Source organism: Pseudorca crassidens, chromosome 6 (genome assembly GCF_039906515.1).
Source record: "Pseudorca crassidens isolate mPseCra1 chromosome 6, mPseCra1.hap1, whole genome shotgun sequence".
Taxonomy (NCBI): domain Eukaryota; kingdom Metazoa; phylum Chordata; class Mammalia; order Artiodactyla; family Delphinidae; genus Pseudorca; species Pseudorca crassidens.
In genome coordinates, this window is record NC_090301.1 from 2,865,649 (window position 1) to 2,885,536 (window position 19,888).

Consider the following 19,888-nt stretch of genomic DNA (forward strand, 5'->3'; position numbering starts at 1 on the left):
ATGTCTTAGAATCAGAAATCCGTGCAAAATTCTTTTCTTTCAGCCCCTAGAATCCCTCCTGAAAAGAGAATTTTTACGACCACACATTCGCCAAATTGTTTGTTCCAGGACGTGGACGAAAGGTAAGCGATGCGGCGCCGTCCCCCTGCCAGCGCTCGCCTCTGCCGCGGTCCTGGCCTTGGAGTCAGTATCGCGTCTGCAGCCGGTTGCCCCCCTCCCCAGATATTTTGTGTTTCAGCATTGTCGTGGTAGTTACTTAATAACTAAATAAAGCTCCATCGATTTTCATGTTTTTGACACTGAAGCTGTTTAGCTAAAGCTAAGGCTGCATGTTATGTGTAATAATCAATTAAAACATTTAATTATACATAGACAATGAGATAATTATGGAATTACACTGAAAACCTCCTAAGGTATGGACGCTGTGTAGATGGGGCATTCTAGGGAGCTGGTCATCATTCTAACTGAGCCTGTCTTTATTACCTTGTTTAATAAACCTGTTTCAAAAATTGGGCACATGAGTAAAGGCTGGTACAACCAGGGACCGTGTGCCTGGGGCAGTGTTAGGACACCCTTGGCAGGATCCCAGCACAAGTGCATCCTCCAGCCTGCGTGCCACAGGCTGCTACAGGGAGGGGGCCACCTCGTACCTCTGCCCGGAGCCCACTCGGACTCCCCTCCTGCGTCTCGCACCCAGGGTGCTGTAGCTGGTGCCCATGGCCCCGCTGGAGTCGGGAGCACTGACCATTCTGAGAGGGCTCTGGGTTCTCTGGCATCGGGTCAGGGGCCCTGTGTGACTCCCCTGGCTCCTGGCAGACGCACGAAGACGCAGAGAATGCCGCGGCTGCCGGTGTGATCAGGGAGGAGTCTCCTGGGAAGACACACGGGAAACACGCTGGGCTTCATGCAGTGGCATCCGTGGAGGGTCAGGACCTCCTCGCAGCCTGCACCTGGCCTGGGACACGAGGTGCCCCCTCGGATGCAGGCCACGGGGCCTGCTGGACGAGTTCTGCTCTTGGGCAGCCAGGGCCCGTCAGCCTCCACCAGCCCCTGACTGCTCAGGTGTGCCCTGCCGGCCACCTGCGGCAGAATCTCCGGAGGGACAGCGTCGGGTGCAGGTTCCCAGGCCCCGCCCAGCCCTGCCCAACAAGATCTTGGAGGTGGGGGACTGGGAGCTGCATTTGTGTAGCAATCCCAGGATAATTTTTATTCCTCCAAAAGACTAAGAACTCCTGTCTGCAGCTGCCCCAGGTGCCCACTCATTTGTGTGCAGGAGGGCTGGTGAGCAGGTCGTTACAGGCCAGCAGGCTGCAGAGCCTTCCTCAGCAAAGCCCAGTGGGCAGCCCAGCCCACGAGCCCAGGCTGGCCGCGGCTCCCCCCTCTCCTCCGGCCAGGCCTTGGCCAGGGACATGCTGTACATCCTGTGCAAAGGAAGACACGAGGCCCAGAGAGCATGCCTCAGACAAGGAGGAGGGAATCCAGGAATGGCGCCGGGCCCGTGAGGAAGTTCCACCCCACACAGAACAGGCAGCCTTCACTCTAACGATGCAGGAGGACATCCTCCACCAGAACAGAAGGGTTTGGGAAAACAGCTGTTGGGATGAAAGAAGATGGGCCTGAGAAGGGGAAGGCCGAGCTGCAGCTCAGAAGCGGGGACGGCAACTGAGCGGGGACGGCAGAGGGTGCTGGACACACAGAGGGGGCGGGACACGACAGAGGGAAGGGGGACTACAGAAGTTCAGTGCAAGACATTGCCCAGAAAGAAAACAGCTCCCAGGGAAGCCCTGACGGGCACAGAGCGAAGGTCCCCCGCCAGTGGTGGCCACTCCTGGGGAGCCGTGGTCAATTGGACCGGACACAGCGACCACACTTAGAGCTGGAGCAGAACACCTTGAGCTGGAAAAGACGCACACGGGCGGGGTTTTCCTGGTCCCAGCAAACTTGTTAAAAAAAAAAGTCCATGTCAGGCCACGTCTAGCCAAACTCACGAACGACACAAAACAAGAAAAAGGTCTTAGGAGAAGAAAACAACATTGTCATGATCGATTCAGGATATAGACGCAGAGCTAGAGCACTGAGCCTGTAACGGGCAGGCACTTGTAGGGCCTTATTTCCTATCGCAGACCCTCGGCGATGCTGCCGTCGTCGGTTTGCTAATTAGTTAGAAAACTGACCGTTTCTTTGTTAGCATGAGACCCACATTTTGGTCTTTGGGGGATTTGGAGTCGGACTTGTTCCTGGAGGTGGTCGGCTGCCCCGTTGGGAGGCTGCGTTCTGGCTCGTGTCCTGAAGCGCAGCCGTGACCCTGTGTGCACTTGCTTTGCAGGGCGGTCCCCCTCCTGGGCCACCTGCCCCAGGACCTGATCGAGACCCCTGTGCTCGTGCAGCTGCACCCCAGCGACAGGCCCCTGATGCTTGCCATCCACAAAAAGAGTAGGTCCCCTTCTCACGGTCCTTCCCGGGGGCATGGACAAAGCTAGTGCACTCTGGGGGTGTCTTCCCGAGGTCAGCACCCACCGGGAGGGGTCCAGTGGGCTGCGGGCAAGGGGTGCCCCGCCCCCGGCCTGAGTTCCGGCGCTGTCGGTTGGTTGAGAGTCGCCCTCGGCCCGAGTCCTCGGCCTCTCATCTTTTACCATTGGCTTCGCCAGCAGGCGGGAGGAGGAGAGACAGGGTCAGCTGCGGTGGGGGGTTGGGGGGTGGTCTGCCCAGGCCAGGGGCTGGACGACACGTGTCCCCAGCAAGCCCAGGCCTCACCGACACAGGTGACACTGAGCGTCCCACTGGCAGCAGACCTGTGAGGCTCGAAGGGAAGTGTGTCCTAAAACGTGTAAGGACACTGCCGCAAACAGTCCCCGGTCGCAATTTAAAGCAAGATGGGAGATTGAAAGTGGTGGCTTTGAAGAGGTATTGGCACCTCCTAAGTTTTCAGATGATTCCAGAATCAAGTGCATCTCCACGTGTCTTTTCTTGTACCGCGAACACCGGTTGGATCTCTTCGCTCCCTGAACTCTGTTTTCGCTCTCCTAGTCGTGCAGTCCGGCGGGCAGCCTTTCGACTATTCCCCCATCCGGTTCCGTGCCCGGAACGGGGAGTACGTCACGCTGGACACCAGCTGGTCCAGCTTCATCAACCCATGGAGCAGGCAGATCTCCTTCGTCATCGGGAGACATAGAGTCAGGGTGTGAGTGCCCCCAGTGCCCGAGGGGCTGGGAGACCAGGACCCCGGTCACCTCCCACCACGTGCTTGTGCTGACCTGCCCCCTTCCCCCTGGGGGGCCCCAGCCTCGTTCAGGCAGAGCAGTGAAGCGGGGGAGGCAGGTGGCAGGCCGGGGGTCTGCAGAGAGGAGGGCGGGGCCCCGACTCACAGAGACAAATGAAAACCACGCAGGGGGCCTTTGAATGAGGACGTGTTCTCGGCTCAGACGCATGTGGAGGAGAAGGCCCTGCAGCCCAGCACCCAGGAGCTCACGGAGCAGATCCACCGGCTGCTGCTGCAGGTGGGTGTACTGCCTGCACGCCCTCCCTCCTGCCCCCACAGGCAGCCCAGAGCTGCCCTGAGGCCTGGGGCCCCCCCACCCCCCGTTCTCAGGCCCTTCTCCTCCTTCCAGCTCTGCCCTGCGCCCTGCTGCGCATGGTGGTGGTCTCTGTCCCACCCGCGTGGGCCTTGCCCGCGTGGGGGCTGCCCCCGCCTCGCACATTCAGGGCATCTGTGTCTGAACCACAGCTCTGGGCAAGTGGCTGAAGGGCGCACCCCAGCCCAGTCCCCACGTCCCAGGCGCCAGCCCACACGTGACCCCCGTGGGTGGAAGGGGGCGGGGGCATCCCTGCAACACGACGTCGTGCTGGCCCCAGGGGGAGCTGAGGACGCCCCTCCCTGTCCCTGGGGACACAGCACTCAAGACAGATTCCTGCAAGCACGTTGGCCCCACGAGGAGTGGCCTCCTGCCTCTCGGTTCCGGGGGCTGTGGGAACCGTCAGGCACCTTGTTTTGTTTCTAAGCCCCGTGGCCATGGACTCCCTGTTGGTGGAGTCTCCTGGGGATTGGGATCCAGGACCATCCCCGCGGGTGGAGCCTGGGAGCCCACTGCAGCCTGACCCTGGGTCCAAGCCCAGCCCCACCTGGTCCCCGCCGAGGGCCCCCGGGCAGGTCGCGGCGCCTCTGAGAGAAGGCGGGCGCGCCCCGGCCCGTCCAGAGTCCTTCTGTTGCTGTCCCCCCAGCCTGTCCCACACAGCAGCTCCAGCGGCTACGGGAGCCTGGGCAGCAGCGGGTCCCACGAACACCTCCTGAGCCAGACCTCCTCCAGCGAATGCACCGGCCAGGAGGACCCCTGCCGGAGGAGAGCCGTACGTGCCCCTCTGTCCCCCTCTGTCCCTCTCTGTCTGTCATCTGTGACTCAAATGTCTGAGCACTTCAGAAACAGCCCTCGCCGGGGCCGAGCCTTTCCGACCTCACCTGCTCCTGGCTGCTCTGAACTTGGCTCACCTGGGACTTGTTGTGTAACTTCGAAAGGGTGGAGGCAGCCACAGACTGGCTAGAGGTTCAGGTGAAAATTATTTAACAGGCCAATCAAGCAAAAGTGAGGAGTTAACTGTAGGGTTAGGGTTAGAAAGAAGAAAGTGTAACCTGCCGTTCCCTTTACTTCCTATTCTTCCGAATCGTAAAATCAGCTGTCTCTAGTTCTGCCTCTCAGGTCTCATTCAGAACTTGCTGCTGTTGCTGGGATTAATCCTGCTTTTCTCTTTCCAGGGTGGGGCAAAGGCTGCGGGGGCTCCCAGGGTGAATGATGTGTTTTTCTTCCAGGAGATTTGTAAAAATGGTAAGAAGGTCAAAAGCAAAAGCCCTTGTCCGGATGAATCTGGAGAACAAAAGAACGAGTCTGCTGCAGGTAACAAATGATCCAGCATTTCCTTAGTGAGACTTCAGCGTGGTGAGGCGAGGAGACGGAAAGCTGTACTGCCGGCAATTATGGTTACAATTGTTATTCCCGCCAAGTCATGTTTGAAAAGACCAACCCTCCCCAAGGCAGGGAGTGTCGACCGACCATAAGGCGCCTGTGATCTTATTGGCCCTGAAAGTTTCAGGAGTTCAAGTGAAGAACTGACCTTTCCCACTGCCGAGTCCCTGACCCTGGGGACAGGCCGGACCGAGTGCCGCAGAGAGAGCGCCCCCCAGGCCCCCCTGCGGATGGCATAGCAGTGCTGCATGAATAGCAGGCTGTCTCGGGGTCTCTGCGTCCATGAAGCGTATTCTGAGGCCCCAGCCCTATCTTTAGGTAGAATTAAGGTGCTTTGTAAGTATAGAGTGTACTCCGGGGAAAACAAGGATTAACTGAAAAAACAATGTTGTCGTTCCTCCAGAAATGCAGAGCAGTTCCCCGGCTCAGATGAAAGCTCTTGCAGCCACGGAAAAGGACCGCTCCAGGGCCAGCCTGCCCGAGGCCGGCCTTCCTGAGGAGCTGGCCTTCAAGAGCCTGCTTGCGGGCTCCTACCAGCAGATCAGCTGCCTGGACAGTGTCGTCAGGTGCGGCCCTCTGGCCTCCCTCCCCGCCCAGCTGCTCACGCTGTGGGGCTCTCTGTTACATGAAGCCCTTTATCACCCGCCCACAGGTACCTGGAGAGCTGCAGCAAGGCCACCACCCTGAAGAGGAAGTGTGAGTTCCCGGCACACCTCCCCACGCGGAAGGCCAGCGACAAGCGTGAGGCCACCGCCGGCCCCGGGCCACATGCCGCAGGTACCTGGTTCGTTTGAGCTGTTAACTGCGGGATAACTTAGACCCTCTCTGGTGGGATCAGGCGTCATTTGAGGTCCTGGAGCCCCTTTTTCCAGGTGGATTCTGAGCGGCTTCAGGGACACGGTATTAGGGTATAGGCTATTTTTTACATGACCAGAGTAGCTCAGAACTTCTTATGAGCTGGAGATAAAGGTGGTCCTGGGCTTTGAGGGCTGGATCCTGCGGGGCTGCTGGAGGCTGGGGCCTCTCGGGCTGTCATTCTTGGGCGTCTCAGAGGAGGCCTGGCCTCTGAGGGTCAGTGACCCCACGAGTCAGATGAGACCTCAGGCCCTTCAAACATGAGGGCGTTGCTGGCGGCCGCCACCAGGATCAGAAGTAGGGTCTCCCATTGTAGACGGAAGCCCAGGCGACCGGACAGCCGTGCCCTGGTGGAGTCTGGCCCAGCCCGCAGGGAGGGAGCGCCACCTGCCTGCCTGCACTCAGCAGACGGGCTCCTGACTGCCGGGCGGCCCTCCCCGCAGGCCCACGGCAGAGGCCCTGACCCAGGGCACCGTGGTCACCTGCCGCCTGCCGCCTCCCTCCTCCCAAAGGACTCAGGAGGTCAGGGCGGCGGCGTTTCCATTTCAGAATCTCCTCCTCTCCGCCATCCCCCGTGAATAAACCCCTGAGGACACAGTGTCACCTGCCAGGACGTGTGCAGACTTGCAGCTGCCCCCCGCCCCCGCCCCCGCCCCCGGTACTGGGCACCACCTAGGCCTCCACGCGGCTCATCCCTACAGTACGTTTTTATCACATTTTTGTGTCTTGCTTCCATTTTCCCTTATAAAGAGACCGCGTCACCCTTCAAGGTGAACAGCCACACGGACGTCAGCACGCACTTGACCTCGCTGACGCTGCCCAGCAAGGCACAGAGCGTGGCGTCCCTCACCAGCCAGTGCAGCTACAGCAGCACCATCGTCCACGTGGGCGACAAGAAGCCGCAGCCTGAGCTCGGTACGCGCGCTGCTCCTCGGGTGATGTCAGGAGGAATCGGACTTGAACGATAGAGATGAGAAGCTTCGGCTGCCGTCCTCAGATTCTCTTTAAGTTTATCCAAGTGTGGAGGTGGCTACACAGCCCAGTGACGGGGGTGCAGGAAATCCGTGCGATGCCGGGCGGGGGTGGCCACGCCTGTCCTGCCCCCGCTGCGCTCTGGCTCCACCTGTGACAGGTGTCTGCTCAGGTGTCGATACAGAGGGGCCTCCCAGGACCAAGCAGGGGTCCCAGGACTCCCCCTTCGCTGGTGCCGAGAGAAGCCTGGGGACGAGCCCCCGCCCAGCATCCCGCTTCCTTGGATGGGATTACAAGCCTTGCCCTCCCCATGTGAGGACAGGAGCCAGTGCGGGTCGTAATAGCAGGACAACCAAGGGTGTCACACTGAGCTGTTCTTCAGATACCACAAGTAAAACGAATCCTGAATTCGTTCTTTGCTTGGAAGGGGGGCGTGATGAGGGCAGAAGTACACATCAGAGAGTCAATGTCCAACCCCTTCCAGGACGGTCTGTGGTCCCACCTGCCCCATCCTGTCTGCACCCGCAGTCCCACTGGCCACACTGTCAAGCCCGTGATCCTGAGCCAGGATGAGGCTGTGCGCCAGCCTTAGCCTCTTGCTCTGAAAGCACAAGACAGCCTGGAGTGTCTGCAGCGTCAGAGGCTGAAAACCCCCCGAGGTGCCCCAATTTAGAGGACTGATCCCGGAGCCCCTGGGTGATGGGGCTTCCTACCCCTTTTGTCATTAACTTTCTCAGAAAGCTAAACAAATACGTCATGTTGTGGGCATCGTGAAGGAATCTTATCCCCATGCTGTGGGCCTCGTGAAGGAATCTTATCCCCATGCTGTGGGCCTCGTGAAGGAATCTTATCCCCATGCTGTGGGCCTCGTGAAGGAATCTTCTGTGCGAATGATTTCTGTTCTTCATAGGTGCAGTGTGCATTTTTTCAGCCGTTTTAAAATGGAAGGGCCCTTGCAGATGAGAGCTGTGCGTCTTCTGTTACAGAGACGGTGGGAGATACTGCCAGTGGGCCCGGGTCTCTGGACTGCCTGGCGGGCTCCGTGCTGCCCTGCGGCCTTGGCCACGAGCAGGGGCCCTTCCGGAAGCTGGGCCTCACCAAGGAAGTGCTGGCCGCCCACACCCAGAGGGAGGAGCAGAGTTTCCTGCTAAAGTTCAGAGAAATAAGAAAGCTCAGTGTCTTCCAGTCTCGCTGCCATTACTACTCACAAGACAGATGCAAGGGGCAGTCGAGTGAAAGAGGTAAGTGGTAATACCTGAGCTAAAAGTGGATTTCTTTTTTAACTTTATTCTTAACGTTACTGAATCTAGCGCTGCTTTCAGAAGGCGAAACGTCCCCAGTTTGGGACACGTGGGTTTGTAAGAAGCTGTTGGAACTTGACCAGTGACGTTCTCAAGGATGTCACTTTGTGTTCCCAAGGGAGCAGTGCTGTCAATAGTGGTGGCAGTCCCAGCCCAGCCCCTGTGGAATGCAGGGCGGGCAGGTGCAGTGCTGCCATGCCAGACATTTCTTGCCTGGGTGACTTTGAGGGGCAAGAGACCCTACCCCACCTTCCCACCCAGACAGGACCCTCAGAGGACCAGCTGGGCTAATGCACTGCCCAGAGAAGGAGATGGCACTGACGGGGCGTTCGGGGTCAAGCCCCTGAGGGAGGAGGTTAGCCCCGGACGACACCGTAGGAGGGAATGGCGCCCTCCTCCCCAGAGCACGTACGCTCCTGGCGGATCGGCCTCCGGGCCAGGCTGCCGACTCCAAGCCCGACAGAGCCCAGGGGTGCGTGAAGCTGCCCTTCAGGCTGAGAGCCATCAGGTGGTCAACGGGCAAGGGATGAAGTGGAACAGACGAGCTTCCCTGCCCCTTTTCTGGTCCAGGAGCCTGGCTCCCAACCCCCAGCCACCTTCCCAGGCCCCCCTGACAAGGCCAAGCTGATGAGAGATGCCGCCTCTTCCCTGGGCTCCCAGGCCGTGACACAGGGATCAGAGCTGAGAGCTAGTGAGCCCAGGGGACACACACCATGAGGACCCAACTCCCCCTGGTCTCTGGGCAGACACACCGAAACAGATGTCCCAGAAGTGAGAGGCTGACACACTCCTTAAGGAGTTTATCCCCAGACCCAGGGTTACTGCCAGCACATCGGGAACCTCTGTGGAAATCAGGAAACGGTGTCCACACCACCGTAGAGTTCCAGCCCCCTCTTGCCCCCTTGGCCACACATTTTGTGCAGTGCACAGACTGCACAGCTGTCCACAGCAGCCCCTCCCAGACCCTGGTGTGGCATCCCAGGAGCCCAGTGCCGTAGCTCCGGGTCCCAGTAGGGGGCAGATTTCCTGTAGGAAGAACACCAGGCAGAGAGGCTGAATGGCAAAACCTCCACCCACTTAGCAGTCTGCTTTGGGCTGGCCCATTTGCCTTTATCGTGTGGCACGGCCGCCAGGGGATGTCCTCGCACACCTGCTGCAGGAGCCCAGAGTTACCCTCTGTGACAGGAGAGGAGAAGCTGAGGTTCCTGGGACCCGTTCCATTGCCCACCCCACCCTCCCCACCCCAGCTCGGCATGACCCCCGAGCCCACAGTACTCCCAGCGCCGGCCGGTGCCCAGGGGAGGTGGGGGGGGGGGACATGCCCAGGGTCCCTTATGTGACTGGGTGGAGCCCCTCCAGTCTCCTGAGAAAGGCCCTCTCAGCAGCACTCACCGTCAGAGAGGAAGACCTTGGTTCCAAGGGCGAGCGGCCCTTTGACTTCCCTGGGCTGGAATCACAAGCTTTCTAAGCAGGAAACATCTCTTTTTAGGAACAGCAGCGATGAAGCTCGTAACACTGACAGATAAGGTTAGACGAGACCAGCGGTTCTGCCTCTAAGGTGTCACAAACCGCCCTTGGGGAATAGCATCGACTTCCAGCTTTCTTACTGTTCTGGACAAATAAAACCTTCTTGATGCCACTTATCACTATTACTTCATGAAAGAAACGGCATTTTAATATGAGAAGAAAGCAAGGAATGTGATCTCGCAACAAAGGGTGGTCCTTTAAATGGATTGAATCTAGTTTTATGAAAACCTAACGTTTTGCCCTGATTTTTCTCACTTTCCTGAGGATCCGGGAAGACCGGGTGGTGGCCCCGTGATCCCCAGGCTGGCGATGGGGAGAGTGGGACTCACTGTTGAACTGGGAGGCGCCTTCAGGTTTCTGAGGTCCTACAAATCTCTGAAAATTGACGTAACAGGAAACATAACATAATTTTTACGTTTTAACTCTTGTTTTCCCATTATTTTAGCTGCTCCCGGACTCAGAAATACCTCTGGAATAGATTCATCTTGGAAAAAAACGGGGAAGAACAGAAAACTTAAGTCCAAACGGGTCAAGCCTCGAGACTCCTCGGGGAGCCCTGGGTCCGGGGGGCCCCCGCCCCAGCGGCTGCCACTGGTGGGCCTGAATGCCACCGCCTGGTCACCGTCGGACACATCCCAGTCCAGCTGCCCCGCGATGCCCTTCCCCACCCCGGTGCCCGCTTACTCCCTGCCCATGTTTCCAGCCCCAGGGATAGTGCCAGCTCCAGGGACCGTGGCAGCGGCACCCAGAACTCCCCACGCCGGCCTCGCGCTGCCCGTGGACACCCAGCACGAGTTCGCAGTCCAGCCCCCACCGTCTGCCGGCCCCTTGCCCCCGGTCGTGGCCTTGGTCTTACCCAGCTGCTCCTTCTCCCCGGTGACCCCGAGCCTGCCCCCAGCTTTCTTCCCCGGCCAGCCGAACTTGCCGTCCGAGGTGATTCCTGCCTTGCAGCCCGAGTTCCCTGGTCGGACCTCATCCCCCAAACACCCGCACACGTGTGCCCTGGCAGAGAGCGGGCTGCCCGTGTTGCATGTGGCCGCCCAGGCCGCCCTGCCCTCGGCCGCGGGGTCTGCAGGCAGGACCTCACCACCGCCCTTCCAGTCCCGCGGGAGCTCGCCCCTGCAGCTCAGCCTGCTGCAGCTGGAGGAGGCCCCCGAGGGCGGCTGTGCGGCCGCAGGGCCCACGGTGCCCACAGAGACCGTGCGAGCGGGGCCCGACTGCCAGCCTGGCTCATCCTGGGACCGGCGGCCCGAGGCACCGCCAACCGTAAGGATCTCCTGATGCCCTTTGTCTAACGAAGGCAGGTGGCGAACGCGGCCGCCTCGGGCGGGTCACGGACATCCTCACCTCAGGTGGTCCCTGCACTGAGGTTACTACCAGACCATTTCAATTCCGACATAAACAAGTGTGCTAGGAAATAACACTTTCCGGGTAAAAGACCCTATCAGAGCAGACCAGTTTTTATTGTCTTGGGATCTGAAGGGGAAAAGGGAGATCGGTAGTCTGCTGGCGGATGCAGGCGCCAAACAGCCACAGGTGATTTCGTGACTCGTCGTCACAGGCCTCCAGGGTTTCAGTGAATGCTTCGGGGATAAAGCGCAGTCAGGTGACAGGTCAGAACGGAGGCGCCTTGGAGGGCAGCTGGCAGCAGAGGGGCTCACGGTGAAGGAGCAGGGCCAGGAGGGAGCTGGAAGCCAGTGCCGTGGGTGTGCATCCTCCCACGTCTTGAGGGACGTTGGCGTGTAGTCGTACTCGGTTAATGAAATTGTAGTTTGATTTCCAGTTAATGCTTCTGTGTCCTGAGAGCTTCGGTGTGTGGTCGCATCCGCTGAGGCAGTGTGATCCGTGGGCCCTCCGAGGAAGGAGCTGCGCGGGGCTCCCCTGCCCGTGCTCCTGGGAGAGCAAGTGGGAACAGGGTGGCTGTCCCAGCACGGCTGCTGCCCTCCTGACTCCCGGGCCTACAGTCTGGGTTCCAAGGATTGGAGGGTTGGGGCGCTCCCAGGCCAAGCCCCCCTCATGTCCAAGCCCGTCCCCACTCTGGGGGCACGGGAGCCGGGAAGCCAGAGCCCTGCCTCTGCGAGGAGCAGCTTTGGGGTGCTGCAGGAGACACTTGCCCGCCTTGGCGGAGGAGCAAGCCTGAGGCTTCCCCCGCAGGGATCCAAGAGCTGCCGTCTTTAGTGGGACTCTCCCCAAACTAAATTTAATTAGATGGCATCTATCCCACTACCAAGAGTCCCGCTGTGGTCCCAGTAAGCACGGGGTCTGCGCATGTGGCACGTGGAGGAAGGGCCAGCGGTCCAAGGAGGGCGCACCCGCTGTGTCCCTGAGAGTCTGGTGCAGACCAGACACCTGACTTGGTGTCTCCTCCCTGTTCCCAAAGTGCGACAAGCCCAAGGACGGCCAGAGCAGCGACGCCCTGTGCACGCCCAGCGGCCTGCTGCACCTCCTGCTGCGCGAGGACCTCTGCTCGGCCATGGGCTCAGCCCCGTCCGGGAGCGGGGCCTCCGTCACCTCCTACTCCCTGGGCTCCGGCTCGCTGGGCTGCGATGCATCTGCAAGTGGGGCCGGTATGTAGGTGGTGCTGGGAGCACCTGGGAGTCGGGGCGGGGTGGGAGGTGGCAGGTGTGTTTGGAAGATTCTCACGTGATACACCTGGGTGTCCTTGACTCTCCGGCCCCCAGGGAGCCAGTCACCCCAAAGCCGCAGGCTGACTTGGGCAGGACCCCGACATGCAGGCATCCAGCTGCACCCCGAGCAGCTCCTCGGGGCCCTCGGCCGTTCAGACAGGCAGCTGGGTTCCTCCTACCCGCTCCACCCGCGCGGACGGCAGCCCCGGCCCGCCCCACTTCCCTCTGTTGCCCGTCACTCTCGACCTCAGCGGCACTGCAGGCCCCCCACCCCAGCTGGCCCTGCTTGGACTGTCCCTGGGGCTCCCCGGGTGTGCCGGGAGGGCTGGCAGCGGCTCGCCTTCCTGAGTTAGATCCCCTGGTGAGAAGCTAGCGTGTGGACCGACCGGGATCGTTCAGGTGTGATCTGGAACCGCCCCACGGGAAGAGCACACACTCTCCCCAGACTGTAAGACCCCCGCTTCCCTGAAGTGAGCGGGCCCCTCTCCCTGCGGGAGGCCTGCCGGGAGGCGCTCCGGGACAGCCGCCTGCCGCTCACAGGGGCGGCTTCTCTGTGGCCTGGCTTAGTCCGGAGGTAGTGAGCCTGGGAGAGAAGAGCACGGCTTCTAAGATATAGCCCCACCTGGACTCCTCGGGGCCTCCCCAGGAGAGAATCACCTCCATGGTACCAGCTGATATCCTGTTTTTAAATTACCCAGACAACTCGAGAATTGGAAAGAGAAGGGAAGGTCCACCAACCCAGGCACCAGTTACCAAATAAAACCCTTCAGCTCTGTAATGCTGCCATTCCTTTACACGAGCACAACGTGCACGGTCAGCGCAGTAGTCAAGGTTTTGACCTGCCATGCTTTGTGTTTTTAAAGGCAGCAGCAACACAAGTCACACCAGCAAGTATTTTGGAAGCGTCGCCTCCTCAGAGAATAACCACAGAGCAAAAGTGAAGGTGGACATGGTGGAGAGTGAGCGCCTCAAGGACGTCCTCCAGGACCCCGTCTGGCTGCTCGGGGCCGACACGGACGACAGCGTCATGATGGCATACCAGATGCCTTCGCGGTAACCGTTCGCCGGCGGCTCGGGACAGTGAAGGGCTGGGTGCAGTTTCCCCAGAACCACAAGGCCAGAGGCCTTCCCTCGGGAGCCTTATCTCAGATTGAGCTGAGTGCACAGAGAGAAGCAGGGCTCCTCTAGATGGTGCCGCTGGCCACACAGAGCCCGCAGAGTGACCTGCTACAGGCCTCCAGGATGACGGGCTCTGGGGACCCACCACGGTGTCACAAGACGTTTACAAAGCATTCGTGCCAACGTCGTCTCTGGGTCTGTGCCTCAGCTCTGACCACTCCAAGGAACCTGGAACCTATCAGGGTCCATGCCCCTGTGCAGTGCCCCCTCGGTGGAGGGACATGGGGGGGAGGAAGGACAGATTAACCCTGAGGCTCAGAACAGCCAGGCCTCTGGGCCAGGGGAGCCCAGGGCTCTGTCTCCAGGACTGCTGCGGGGCAGGCCAGTGTCGGCAGGTGGCAGGGGAGGGCTTGTCTACCTACCACCTCGCTGGTGAGAACCTCCCGGGCACAGAACCAGGTGTCTGCAGATACCCGGCTCCCATGGCTGCGCTAAAGTGAAATGAAAATCAGAACTCGGTGTATCATCTTCATAGAAAAACTACAGACTATCTACTAGGGAGATGACGTTACCTTAAGTAGGGTAATTTATTTTAAATGGAAAGGAAATTTAAACAAAATCATCTAAAATTACATGATTAACACTGGAAGTGTTGGTAGAAAACGAGTATATTCTTTAAAAAACAAAGCCCTTGAGACGTTCTAAAGCTTTCTTATTTCTAAATATTTCATGAAGGAATTTAGAAACGGTCCTGCAGGAGGACAGGGAGAAGCTGAAGGTGCTGCAGAGGCTCCAGCCCAGGTTCACAGACAGGCAGAGGCAGGAGCTGCAGGACGTCCACCCGTGGATGCGGTCGGGCGGCCTGCCCGCGGCCTTCGACGTGGCGGTGAGCTCTGGAGCGGGTTTTCTGACTTTGCGGTAAAAGGCACTGTGATGAGAAAGCTCTGTGCTATCTTTGCAACTGTTCTGTACATTTAAAACTTCTAAGATTAAAAGTTCATTAAAGGGCTTCCCTGGTGGCCCGGTGGTTGAGAGTCCGCCTGCCGATGCAGGGGACGCGGGTTCGTGCCCCGGTCCGGGAAGATGCCACATGCCGCGGAGCGGCTGGGCCCGTGAGCCATGGCCGCTGAGCCTGCGCGTCGGAGCCTGTGCTCCGCAACGGGAGAGGCCACAGCAGTGAGAGGCCCGCATACCGCAAAAAAAAAAAAAAAAAAAGTTCATTAAAAAAAAAAAAAAATACCACCACACTGTCAGGTTTCCTTCAAAGAACTTTCTTCCAATGGCTTTTCAACACTGTTTCCAAAAAGGTCTCCTAAATATCTAGTCTCAATCACATGCTGAAATTTGAATTTTTTTTCTTTCAATTCTGTTTCCAGTGAAAACACCCACACACACACTTCCTCTGTCATAAACCCTCAACATCCACGTAGACCATTAAGTAACAGGGAAACAGCAGGTCCCCACCCTCCCTCCCACTCTCACCAGCCTGCCCCTCCTGTCTCTGTTCCTTCCCGAGGGTCCCAGAGGTGTCACTGTACCCCAGCTCCTCTCCCCCGCTCCCCTCAGAGCACCCCCATACCAGCACTGCCCGGGAGGCTGCTCTCGTCAAGGCCTCCAGGTCCAGCAGCTGAATCCACTGACGTCTCCGTCCTCACCCTAACCGACCCACTCGCGGCATTCAGCGACGGCCGGCCCCTCCTCTGAGAGCACCCCTCCCTTGGCCCCGGCCCCTTGGCCCCTCGCTCTTGTACGCATCAGTGTGGATGCGCCCAGGCTCAGGGTTTGCACCTTCCTCTTCTGTCTACACTCCCTCTGGCGCTGTCAGCTCTCTCCTCCTGACCGAAAGCAGTGTCTCCGTGCCGAGACTCCCTAGCATCCACCTCTGTCGAACTTCATCTGCTGTCCTGGTTATGCTCAGAGAGAGCCAGCCCACCCACTGTCTTCCCACCCACTCAAGGGTGACTCCATCACCCCTCTTGCTCAGTCCACAGCCCTCTGGACTCTCTTTCTGTCGTGCCCCATCCAGTCCACTAGCAGGTCCTACTGGCTTGACCTTCAAGGTGGCTGGAAACCAGCCCCTTCCCATCACCTCCAGCATCACCACCCTGGTCCACGCCACAGTGCTGCTTCACCTGATTGTCACAGTATCCCCCCCGCTGCACTCTGTTCCCCCTTGTCCCCTACAGTGAGATCACGTCACCCCTCAGCTCTGAGCCCTTCCAGCGGTGCCCCTTCTCAATCAGAATAAATTGCTGCAAAGCTGTTAAAATATGACACCCCCTCCCCACAGCTCCCATCTCCCCTCACTCCCTCCTCTCCAGTTGTTCCCTGAAATCATTGAGCAGGCTTCTGCCTCAGGGCCTTTGCACCTGCCCTTCCCTCTGCTTGGACTCCTCTTTCCTCAGACAGACACATGGCTCACTCCAGCTTCCTTCAAGTCTTTTTTTCACATGCTGCTGTGTTATTTATCTAATACTACCTAGCAAATAACCCCAAAGCTTAGGAGCTTAAAATAATAATCATTTATCATCTCCCACTGTTTCTTTGGGTTGGGAATTTAAGAGCAACTTAGCTGGGTGGTTCTGGCTCAGGGTCTCTCCTGAGGGCAAAGGTGAGATATTGGTCGGGGCTCGTGCCATCTGAAGACAGGATGGTGACCGGAAGATCCCCTTCCAAGGAGGCTCCCTCACGTGCCTGCACATTGGTGCTGGCTGTTGGCAGGAGGCCTCAGTTCCTTGCCGTGTGGATCTGTCCATCGGGCTGCTTGTGTGTCCTCGTGACACGATTCCGGCCTCCCCAGAGAGAACCGAGGGGCTGCAGTGCCTGTTACGACCCACGTGTCACCTGCATCACCTCCTCTTTGTTAGTGGCAGGTCACCGAGTCCAGGCCTCCAGCTTCTGAGGAAGGGGTGTCAAAGAATTTGTGGGTGTATTTTAAAACCACTACAGTCACTCTCTCAGTGGAACGTCAGTAAAATTACAGACGTCCTCACATGCCTCATTCCGTGTCAGCCCCGCATTTCCCATCTTTTAATACACTGTGGAGCATTTCTCATTCGGCTACTAGGAGATCACCTCCGCTGGGACACAGATTTTCCTCTTTGTTCACTGCTGACTCCCAGTGCTTAGAACGTGCCTGGAACACGACAGGTGCTTAACAGATGGGAAATGAACAAATGAGACAGTACGTTGTTGCTGTCCCATTCTACAGATTAGAAAACTGAGGTTAGAGAAGGTCGGTAGCAACTCCAGGTCCCACAGGCAGAAAGAGGAGGAGCTGGCACTAGAGCCTCTGGTTGATGCTGTCCCCTCGCTATGTACAGCCACCTCGCAGACAAGGGAGGGGCCTGGGGAGCTGGGAGCAGGGACCTCTTGGGAAGAGCTCTGGCTCCCTGGAGAGCAGGCAGGGGTCCCACGCCCAGTGGCACCTGCTCACCCTCCAGCAGCCTCACTGCTGACACCTGATCACCTGCACCTCTCTCAGCTTGAACTACTTTTTCGTACCAAAGATCTCATTTTTGTTACTGATTTGCATTTTTTCTTTTAAGGAATGCGTTTGCTGTGAAAACAAGGGAAAAGACAACGTTTGCATGCGGTATGAGGAAGCTACCCCTACTCTGGGACTCAGCGGAACAACCGACACCACAGAAGAGGAAAACGGACCCTCCCTGAGTCACAGAAACGAAGGGCAGACGTAACCCCCCGCAGCGGGACAGCCGGTGGCATACATTAGGTGGTGCTCTGAGGAGGGGGAGGGTCTTCACCTGTGTTTCTAATGAAATGGACGGATATACTTACATGACTTTTTTTGTTCTAGAAAAAACCCATCGTTTTCCGAAGGGGTGATTTAAAACCGTGGCGGGTAGGAGAAGTTTGGGAAGAAATAGCTTTTTGTATTTAAAATATAAATATGGAGTTTTCGGGGACAGGGGAGGAGATTTTCATCATTGTTTAACTTGAGAAGGACTGCTTCCCTCCTTGTGTCGGGGAAGCGGCTGAGTGTTCTCAGCCAGAGCACCAGTGTCTGCTGGCTCCCCGTGGGCGGTCCCGGGGCATCGCACCGGGCTGTGACCCACAGCTAGGATGCCACAGGTGACTCCGCGCTGAGGGGCCGGCCTTTCGGAGCTTCCCCAGAGTGTGTTTGGATCAGATCAAATTATGTCCTCTCTGGGGGGCTGCTTTTTATCTAAATTATTTAGTCAGACTAGATGTTTTTAAAACATACCAAGTGGAGATCACAGCCTCTGCTAATCTTCTTTCAACATGTTTTGCATTAAATGGCAGACCAGCAGCTTCAGCTTCAAGTGTGGTAGCAGCAAACATTTCACCTGACGTAGCTTAAGTTTGGGGTGAACGAAGTTGAAATGCTCGCTCTGGACTAAAGATGCCTAGTGGTTTGTGTGACCAACTCCATCGTAGAAATATACATCCTCAGAAATACACAGACCCTTGTGTATATTTTGACATCATTCTCCTATCCTTTTCAGACCGGGATAGCCAATATGTAGATAAAAACACATTGTCGGTCATCCCCTTATTGTGACTTCCCTCTGCAAACCAGGCTTTGATCGCCACACTTGGGACCCACCCGTATTTATTCTTTGATCGGCACTTCCGAGACATCAGCTCTGGCCCAGCTGAGCCAGTGCTTTCTCCTGACTTAGCTGGTGGCTGCATCTGTGTTTTCCAGGGTGCCGTGATCTAACCGCTCTCACCACACCTGGGCTGGGACACCGGCCCCTAATTCTTTTCATGAACCTGACCTCATTGGTGCCATTTCCGGTCTCTGTGGTGATGTCCACTAGCACTTTCAGGTGAATGGGACACTCGGGGAAAAGTGAGACCAGACGGCCCAACTTTTTGCAAAACCTCATACTGCATCGTCTATCCCAAAGATTGTCTGCAAAAATGTTACATTGGTCCCTAGGGTGAATGAGAAGCTGCCAGTGATGAAACAACTGACTTACAATTGCATCGCGTCTGTAGAAAGTTAAAAGGGGGCAGCTTCCCCTGTTCTTTGCTGGAGAAGCAGCTACTAGAACAGGTGACGTCTCCTTGTAATCCAGTTGGTTTTCATAGTCAAACCACTTTATGCCTGAATATCAATCCTATTTTTCATAAACTCGAACACAGAAAGTTTAATTTTTTATTTTTTTTAATTTACAAAGCAACATCACCTGCAGATACCCAAGACAAGGTGTAGTCTATGCATTTGTGTGGAGACTAGATGCTACAAACTGCTTCCTGCCACTAGTCAGATCATTAAGGGATTAGATGGGAGCGAAAGTTGCATTGACTTTCCCTAAACACAAGACTGCCAACACGTTCCCTCCTGTTAGCAATGTTTACTGGCAGCATTATCTTAGCATTTATGTATATTCATTGATTGTTAACTGCTGCGTAGCTTTGACGTGCGCTGAGAAGTTGACAGCAGGAGCATTTTGTGAAATTGTTTACACGGTGCCACGCATCGGGTCTTACATTTTCGTTAGTATGTGTGCTTACACGGGTGTTATAAAAAACTTCTTCTCGATTTTAAACTGAGCCTTCTTTTTAATATATTCCTAAAAAGATATGTAAATAAGCTCTCAGAGTCTGTGTAACGACGTGTTAAGCCTTGCCGGACAAGTGGTTTGTTTATGTGCAAACCAGACTTTCTTCACCCAGTGCAATATGTTTGTTGGACTGCTTGTGTCTTTTTATGATTTTTTGCCTTTTAGAAAATTGGTAAATAAAGCAAGTATATTTTTATTTTTATTTGTGTGTATTTTTAATGTAGCACAGAGGAACAGGAACCTGAATAGAGATCAAAGATTATCAAAATCTTCTTTAAAAAAAAAGAACCCAGGCTTCCCTGGTGGCGCGGTGGTTGAGAGTCCGCCTGCCGATGCAGGGGACGTGGGTTCGTGCCCCGGTCCGGGAAGGTCCCACATGCCGCGGAGCGGCTGGGCCCGTGAGCCATGGCCGCTGAGCCTGCGCGTCCGGAGCCTGTGCTCCGCAACGGGAGAGGCCACAACAGTGAGAGGCCCGCGTACCGCGAAAAAAAAAAAAAAAACCCTAGAAATTCTGAATTAGGAACTCCTCTGTCACAAAGGCCCCCCCTCACCTCTTCCCCTGCACAGGGTGCCTCTCGCTGGTCCCTTCCTGTCTCTATGTGTCTCTCTGACATGCAGCCCCACCCCAGTGAACTCCCAACGATTTAGATCTAATCCTGCAGTCCCGTTCCCCCATGGTTTTTCACTCACAGATGGGGAGTAGGGCCACTCAGCTCAGCCCCTGGTGCCCCTGTCCACTCTGAGGTGACCCCAGGCACCTGCTCCATTCTCTTCCTGCCCCCTCCAGGATAGTCTGTCTCACCTTGGCTGGCTGCCTGTGTGCTGGCCACGGGGCTGAAAGCAGAGTGGTCTAAAGGACCTCGCGTCTCCATCAGAGGTGATACAGGCAGCGTGGCAGCCTCCTCCCACCCCACCCCCCAGTCCTTCCTTCCACAGCGATGAAGTCATGCAGGGCCTGGTCAAACAGTGGAGGCCTG

At 57.1% G+C, this 19,888-nt stretch overlaps 1 protein-coding gene across 4 annotated transcripts in view; it reads left to right on the forward strand.

Moving 5' to 3' along the window:
• PER2 (period circadian regulator 2) overlaps window positions 1-19,113 on the forward strand; it is a 40,360-nt gene extending 21,247 nt beyond the window's left edge. For 3 of the 4 annotated variants that reach the window (XM_067740038.1, XM_067740037.1, XM_067740040.1), the window contains 15 exons: window positions 44-122; window positions 2,327-2,433; window positions 3,028-3,181; window positions 3,389-3,497; window positions 4,219-4,344; window positions 4,802-4,886; window positions 5,359-5,521; window positions 5,608-5,732; window positions 6,561-6,725; window positions 7,769-8,023; window positions 10,056-10,876; window positions 11,991-12,177; window positions 13,101-13,290; window positions 14,092-14,242; window positions 16,905-19,113. In XM_067740038.1, coding sequence (XP_067596139.1) covers window positions 44-122; window positions 2,327-2,433; window positions 3,028-3,181; window positions 3,389-3,497; window positions 4,219-4,344; window positions 4,802-4,886; window positions 5,359-5,521; window positions 5,608-5,732; window positions 6,561-6,725; window positions 7,769-8,023; window positions 10,056-10,876; window positions 11,991-12,177; window positions 13,101-13,290; window positions 14,092-14,242; window positions 16,905-17,054 — 2,867 coding nt within the window. In that variant the 3' untranslated portion in view covers window positions 17,055-19,113. The remainder of the gene's footprint in view (window positions 1-43; window positions 123-2,326; window positions 2,434-3,027; window positions 3,182-3,388; window positions 3,498-4,218; window positions 4,345-4,801; window positions 4,887-5,358; window positions 5,522-5,607; window positions 5,733-6,560; window positions 6,726-7,768; window positions 8,024-10,055; window positions 10,877-11,990; window positions 12,178-13,100; window positions 13,291-14,091; window positions 14,243-16,904) is intronic. The other variant, XM_067740039.1, reaches the window with a different exon arrangement.
• The last annotated feature ends 775 nt before the right edge of the window (window positions 19,114-19,888 follow it).